Source organism: Dendrobium catenatum, unplaced genomic scaffold, assembly GCF_001605985.2.
Source record: "Dendrobium catenatum unplaced genomic scaffold, ASM160598v2 fragScaff_scaffold_744, whole genome shotgun sequence".
NCBI lineage: Eukaryota > Viridiplantae > Streptophyta > Magnoliopsida > Asparagales > Orchidaceae > Dendrobium > Dendrobium catenatum.
This window is the reverse complement of record NW_021319206.1, coordinates 227,111-235,477: the sequence shown is the minus strand read 5'-3', so window position 1 is coordinate 235,477 and position 8,367 is coordinate 227,111. Positions and strand designations below refer to the sequence as shown.

The 8,367-nt window shown below is 32.4% G+C and overlaps 1 protein-coding gene across 1 annotated transcript; it reads right to left on the bottom strand.

Annotated features, from left to right (window-relative positions):
• Positions 1–299: 299 nt before the first annotated feature.
• LOC110096851 lies at positions 300–1,898 on the bottom strand. Its single transcript, XM_020822972.2, has one exon. The coding sequence runs from the start codon at positions 1,896–1,898 to the stop codon at positions 300–302; it is 1,599 nt and encodes a 532-aa protein (XP_020678631.2).
• Positions 1,899–8,367: the final 6,469 nt, after the last annotated feature.

The window sequence follows — 8,367 nt, the reverse complement described above, 5'->3', positions numbered from 1 at the left end:
GGAGTTTGGAAGGGCCTTAGTGACCTCATATAAAAATGAGGTCAACACAAATCACTTAAAGCATTATGCACATCCTTATTTAAAAATCCACACAATCCTAAAGGAAGGATTCGTTTTAACAACACATGACAATCATGGCTTTTTAATCCCATAAGCTTACCATTTCGAATATGTACTGATCTTGATATATTTGCTGCGTAACCATCTGGAAACTTTACTGATCTAACAAAGTTGAGAAACCCTTCTATCTCTTTTGAAGAAAGCGTGTAAGAGGCTGGAGGTTTAAGATACTTCTCACCTTAGTTTTGCAAATGTAGCTCATGCCTTATGCCCATATCTTGTAGATCCAAATGAGCTTTCTCTGTAACTTTTGTCTTTCCTTCTATATTTAATAAGGTCCCCAGAATGTTGTCACAAATATTCTTTTCAATGTGAATTACATCAAGATTATGACGTAATGTGAGACTTCTCCAATATGGCAACTCAAAAAATACACTTTTTTTTATCCAAGTTGATTCATGAAGGTTATGTTTTCTTTTTTTACAGCTAGGATGCTTTCCAAACTTCAAATCCTTTAATGATTCCATTTCTGATAATATTTCATCTCTTGATAAAACTTGAGGTCTCACTCTAGCTTCATGCTTGCCATTAAACTTTCTACTTTTTCTCCATTTGTGCTCTTTAGGCAAGAAACGTCTGTGACCCATGTAACACATTTTGTTTCGCAAATATTGTGAAGAAGTTTCACTGTCACATATTGGGAAAGCTTTGTAACCATGTACTTTATGACCCGACAATATACCATAAGCTGGAAAATCATTTATAGTCCATAAAAGAGCAGCATGCATTTGAAATGTATTCTTACTTACAGAATCATAAGTTATGATACCATTCACCCATAAGTTGTTTAATTCTTCTATAAGAGGCTTTAAATATACATCTATTTCTTTCCCAGGAGCAACTGGACAAGGAATTAATAGTGTCATAAACATGAACTCAGAAGACATGCAGTTCCAAGGAGGTAAATTATATGGTATAAGAATGACGGGCCACATGCTGTAAGAAGTGCTCATATTACCAAAAGGATTGAATCCATCTGAAGCTAATGCAAGGCGTACATTACGAGAATCTTCTGCAAACCAAGGAAAGCTAATGTCAAAATCCTTCCAAACTTTAGAATCAACTGGATGCCTTAATAAATTTTCATCTACAATTTGATTTTCCTTATGCCACCTCATCTCATGAGCAGTTTTTCTTGACATAAATAGCCATTGTAATCGAGATGTAATGGGAAAATAGCGTAGAATTTTATGAGGAATTTTCTTTCCTTTTCCATCATTAACTTTCCATCTTGATTCCATGCACTGAGGACATTCTTCTTTATCCTCATAATCTTTCCAAAATAAAGAACAATCATTTTTACAAGCATGAATCTTTTCACAGCCTAATCTGAGGTCTGATAAAATCTTCCTTGATTCATAATATGAAGACGGAAGTGTTTCACCCTTTGGCAAGATAGATTTTATGAATTCAAGGATCATGTTGAATGATTTATTTGTCCAACGATTAAGAACTTTAATGTGTAGTAACTTTACAAGAGCAGACAACATTGATAAATCTGAACCAGGGTATAAATCACGTTGTGCATCCTTCAGTAATCTATCAAATATAGTTGTTTCATCTTTGTCGATAATATTATCACATTCCTCATCTGGTGAATTGTTGGGAGTAGAGTTCATGAAAGTTCCCCTGTGTATATCTTCTAAGATTTCTTGAATCTCATCAACCTCTTCATTTGTATTATTAAGATCATTCATATCTCTTCTGCCTACATCTGCATCATTGAAAGCTTGAGATGTTTCCCCATGACATGTCCACTCAATGTATGATGTTTGCATTCCATTAATTAGTAAATGATTCTCTACGCACTATAAGTCTGAAAAAAGATATTTGCACAGTATCGACATGGGCACCAAATCTTCCCCTTTTGAGGATTATTTTCATGGGAAAATTTAATAAATGCAGTGACTCCATCCTTATATTGTCGCAAACGTCTATCATTGAGATTAATCCAACTTTTATCCATTGCTTTTGCCTGACAAAATTATGAAGAAAAAAAAATTATTACATGACTAATCTTACAAAAAGTTATTGCTGTAAAATTTTATATCAATTCAAATAAGTAGCTGACAAAAAGCATTTCAGGTTATGAAATAATTACCCCTTTAACAATGTGAACAACTAGAACATAACTTATAAAAATGTTAATAAACTTATAAAAATCACTAGGATAACAATCCAGGCATCACACGTATATAATAGGAGATAGCTTCTCCTGAAATTTTATATGTACGGAAAAAAACACATGATGTAGTCATGAAATAACCAACATCGTGATCATTAAGAGCATGCCTTCTTTGAAGACCCAATCTTTGAAAAGTAAAAAAACTTATCAATTCTTCTCTTTATCTAAATCCAGAGTCCATTGATTTGATATTTCAAATGACAAAAGATAAACTACTCAAAATGTCAATAGCAGTGAAGATTATAGTTAATGTTGTATCCTCAATCTTGTACTTAAGCTTGCATATGGTTGATGAATGTGAATTATTTCAAAAGATTGACATTAAATGACTCGTAATAACCGTAACTAGCGAAATATCCCCATTATTTTGTTACATGCAGAAATATAGCAAAAAGTTCACTTACGAACCAAAAGGCTATAATATTAAAATATGAGTAATAATCTCTAAATGTTTGAATCTTTTATGGTACATCTGAAATAGTTATTTGTGATTTCTGTACAGTGCAAGTTATTTATGTACCTGCTTTCCATCTAAAATAGTTAGGAGCTAAAATAGCTAGAAGAGAGAAACAATATTGATTAAAAAAAATATGAAAATATGATTTAATTTTATGAACAGGACAACGCATAGAATTAAATGTGGCACCAGTTTAGAATTAATATCTAATCTAAATTTTTCCTTCACTTCATAGTTTTCCTATATAGCAAGTTTAATAAGAACATTTTTTGATATAAGGAAAGAGAGACTACTCATGTAAATCTACTTTCATGTATATATACTCAATTAGTGAGTCCTATACTTTATTTGGACGCTTACATGTTGATATAAATATTTATTCATTGGCTCAGCCTTTCTTTCCTTCATGAACACGCTTAAGTTTGATAATTTGCAATTTATCTATTAATATGAACAAGGTTTAGGTCAGAAACAACTTTGAATCATCAATTATACAAACTATCCTATGAAGAGAAGGACAGCTCTTATGGCACCAAGATAGGAAGACAAAATAGTTTGATAATATTAGGCAAGAAATAAGAGCTCCTGAACATCACTTGGACAAATTCATGATAATTAAAAAAATTAAGGACAGTCAATAATTTAAACTTACAAAATTCTGAACTATCTGAATCTTTTCCAGGGTAAACCTCTCTTATTAAACCATAAATTAGGATATATAGGTCCTGCCTTTCTTGATATTAGACCATCTTTATATTTTTATAATGTTCAAGTTGCAATACTATGATTTTGTTTGAGATAGCTTTTGACCGCTATTTTTTTATAGTTTTTTAAAAAGTAATTGTATTAGAAAGCTATTTTAGAAAATAATAATAACTGATCAAATTCTATGAGATTTTTTTTTGTAATTAGCCACTAAAATTTATTTTCTTTGTTCAACATTAATTTAAATCCCAGCTACCACTTCGTTTAATTTTTAAAATTTCTATTGTTGTTTAGGCTTCCTTTGGTACGGCTTTCTTACTGCTTATTAAAACAACTTTTCTATGCAAAGATTTTTTCAATTAGAATTTTTTGTGTTAGAAAACTATCTTAGAAAGTAAGAAGAAAGCTGTACCAAATGAAACCTTAGTGTACACGCAAGTCTCAAATAACATTAAATTTATTAAGCCTCATGAGAAATAAAGATGTTCAAAATTAATTGCAAGTAGTGACGTATGAAACATAATAAAATGTGAAGGAATCACCCTCTCAAATTATATAAGGCTTAGTACATTTCCAGGTATTAGAAGGCAAAGATTAGTTGGTTCATGCATGAAAGCATCAATTGTTGCTAATGGAACCTTGCTTACATATATTTATTCTCATTAATTCTGATAAATAAGTTAAGGATAACAACAACAAACTACTTAACATCCATAACTACATAAGAAGAATAAGAGACTGAGAAGAAAGCAAGCATAATATATGAGAAAATTCTCACAACCCACTCTCTATCTCACAATTTCTATCCCTCCAACATTACATTATTGACAAGACCATGATAAAATAAAGTAAGTGTTCTCAATTTGAGGATAGAATAGTAACTCAATAACTTCAACTTTGCGGAATCCGAACGTGTTCGGAGATTAATCTGGACGCACCACGTCACCGGATGCATTGGGCTCCGGTGATGTGGCATGCCCGGATTTTGCCTCCGAACACATTCGGATTCCGCACAGAATAATTTTCCCTCATACAGGGCTCATCTCATTTTTAGTGGCATGTGGCTTGGTCGCTACATCAACATCAATTGGTTCGCAGGGTCCAAGTTTCGAGATTTCGAGCATATTCTCTGGAAGCTTGCTATCCACTGCTAAGCTTGTAGGAACTTTGGTGTCCTTGTAGATATATAAAGCACCATTTGAAGCGCCCCAAATGTGAATCCTAATATGTTTGGGAGCTACATAAACACAAATATTTGTATGCCGTAATATGATGCAAAATTTTTTGTCAAGGATTGGTGCTGAGTGAATTTACTTTGTCGAGCGTTCTCTGCGCTTGTGCAAAAAAAATGGCAGTTTATGAGTGCATGTAGTTGCATTGTTTGGCTATAAAAATATCAGGAGATTCTAATGTGTTTGTTGGAACTGAACTACTTGATGTGTATGCCAAGAGCAATATGATTGAAGATGTCCTAGTGACTATCACCTTAAGCAACTTCAATTTTTTTTAAGGCAATATTATAGTAAATGAGTTGGCAAGTGCATTAAGCAACTTCAATTTTTTTTAAGGAAAATTTCATAGGTAGAATGAATTGTTGAAGTATTTGAGTGTAATCAAATATTTCATGAGAAAAGAATTCTATGTTGAATGATGAGTTAAGAAATTCAACTTGATAATTTTTTTCTAAACTTGATGATTAACAATTTATAAGATACATCGAACCTTCGAATTGCTAAAAATGATAAATTTTTCTAGAAACAAATTCCCTGAGTGCATCAAGTTATTGCTTTTTTAATGATTTGTTAGAATATAATCATTTAATGAATTGTTTTATGGGATACTTCCCTTTATGAGATAGTTAATTGATACTCTTTTGAGTTGATTTAGCTAGATGAGTTATTTTAGGACATCGATCAAAGATTTTTTGAATCATCTTGTAGACTTTTTGGATCATACTTTTAAGATGATCCTTCGTGTATTGAAGATGTTTTGAGGTGATAGTCACTAGGAGAAAATAAGTAAGCTCAGCTGATTGGAACTGCACTACTTGTCCTAGTGACAAACGACCATTTCATTATGAACAAAACTAGCATATGTTTTGATGGCTATGAATTTGAGTGAAAATAAATGAAAGCTAAGAGTTGAAAAAGCTTAAATCAATGGCTTGGGTTCATAATCAACAAATGTATTATTGAAATTCCATTTCATTTCCTTCTCTCCTTCAATCCAAGTAAAGCCTTTAGGAACAAGAGAGCAAATCAAAACCAAGAAGAACAAATGCAAATTGGAATTATTCTGAGTAGGTTTATCAAAGCACCTCTTTAAATATAACAATGCTACAGACAGTAGCAGCCGAGCTACCTCTATAATTTGGAGCTCATAATATTTGAAAAGAAACCGACACCTTATTAACTAGGTAGACCACAGGAGATAATATATGACGGCGTATTAGATAAAATGGGGTGAGCATAGTACAAGAAAAAAAGTTTCAACATTTCTGACTAAACTATTTTTCTAGAGTTCACCATTCAAAACATGTATGTGTTACCTACTGGTCACCAGCTCATTTTGAATTAACAAAGGCTTACATGTGCATGTTTGTCTAAAAGATCCAGCACTGAAGGATGAGAACCCAGATTGGTTGATGCTTCGTCTGATTGTCATGAGTAAATTTGATGGTATTGACATTTTTGCATCTATATACTTGTAGATCAAGTGATGTTCAGGAAGATGGTAATTTTACGGCATTTTTGCATCTATATTGAAGATGAGATGGTATTGACATTTTTACATCTTTGACATTTTTGCAAATTTGATGGTATTGACATTTTTGCATCTATATGTTGAAGATGAGCAAATATTTGAATCCTAATTCGTGTATTAAAGATGTTTTGAGGTGATAGTCACTAGGAGAGAATATGTAACCACAACTACATAATCAACTATAAGGGAACATTCAAAAATCACTTCCAGATGCCCACAATACATAAAAACCATTGCAGTTTAAGTTCTTCACAAGCCATCAGAGGAAGATGGTAATTTATGCAAAAAGATAGTGTTGTCTAAGCACACTGATGGCCCATAACGAGAGAAGGCCAATATCAATGCCATCATAGTGAATTGCAAGTCAAAACTTTAATATTTCTGACATTCTACCTCGTTTAGCAGCATTGAATACCATAAAGAATGCAACCAAGTGAGTAGTCTACCAAACATAACTGGTGCTATGCAATAATCTAAAATCAACTACTTGAGCACTTGCATGTGGCGCTTTATTTTCTTCCTTTTTCTATGGTATGGGAGTTGAAACTAAAAATAAGAATTTTTTTATTCTAACAATCAAGCGGTGGTACATTTAATAAATTTCTTCATTTGCAAAAGCATGAAAAGTTCATTAATATTTTCCCTCATCCCTGCCTCAGATTAATTAGCAATATAATAAGATACTATTTATACAAGTTATAAAGGGGCTTAATGGACCGTCAGGTTTGTGAATTCAGCTTTATGTTCATTTGATGATTGTAGTGCATGAGTAAAAACACGTTTAAGCATAATACAAACATTTTTCTTAGATCTACAAATTACGTAGCAGTACATTATCTTATGCTTTTAACCATGTATGTATTAATCCAATATTAAAATTTGCATGGGTGTTTCTTGATGTTACTATTTCTGCACATTTGATTTCCCTACTCAAAACCTTTCTTCTGCATATTGTAGCAAAATTTACCCCTTATTTATGATGTTTTTTAATTTTTTTTCCCATGAGTATCTCTCAAGCATTCCAATTCATGTATTAGAGTTGGTCTTATGTGACATTACACTTTATTCAAGTTGGTAAAATATCTCTAGACCACCAAATCATATTTATAGAAATTGAGTTACGAAGACCTAACCAAACATGTTAAGGTTTGAGTGCAGGGGATAACTTATGATCTTCATAATGCTATGATTTTTGTGTTGTTTCATTGAGTGGAACTAATAAGTTGTCATGTATAGCAATATGTGTTCATTTTCCACATAACTAAATGAGCTTTCACATTTTTACCATAAATGTGAACTACCATATTTTTTTTTAGTGCAGGATGTTGATTTTGAGGCCACCATGGCTGCTAAATTAGCCGTTGCAAAGAAAATATGCAATCTTAAGAAGGATGAGTTACTTAATTCCAGCCCCTTCCTAAATTCTTTTTTGATACTGAAGTATATATATCATTATATTCTCCTATCTTGGTTGTCTACATTTTTGTGTTTAAAAGACTTTATGAAAGAACAAGGTGAATACCATACATTTTATAGGTAAATGTGTTGGTCAAAATAAGAAAAAAAAAAGTAGAGCAAAAGTACAACAAGCTGGTAGTCAATCAACATCTCCCTTGAAGAATTTGTAGTAATAAGGGAGTTGAAAAACAACTAGCTCAAATTAAATAATAAAAATCACTGAATATCCTCTCAGTCATTGAAAGTGAACCCTAACCTCTTAAAGCAACTATAGCAATCAATAATGTTGAATGATACTATAAAACTGAGAAGCAATCATATTATAAAGAAAATCATAGAAATTTTTAAAGTTCTTACCATCAATTTCAACATTATATTACTGAGAGGCAATCATAGTATAACAAAAATCATAGAAATTTTGAAATGAAAAGAGTAAGGAGGCGAGAAATCGACGGAGGCGTTGATAGAAATTTTGAAATGAAAAGGTAGGGATAACCTGAGAGGGAGAAACCGACAGAGGGGAGTTTGCGGGATGGTCCGAAAAATTGTGAGGGAGGAAACTCATATCAACGCATGAATGAGAGAGGTTATGGCCGCGTTGAGTCGGTCGATTGCAGTTGGAGGTCGTCGCTAAATGGTTAGGGCAAACGAGAATAGCGAAACTGACACACAGATACAA

Bases quoted from the DNA above. Each gene is read 5' to 3' on its own strand.
- LOC110096851 (XM_020822972.2), bottom strand. From the start codon at position 1,898: ATGCAAACATCATACATTGAGTGGACATGTCATGGGGAAACATCTCAA.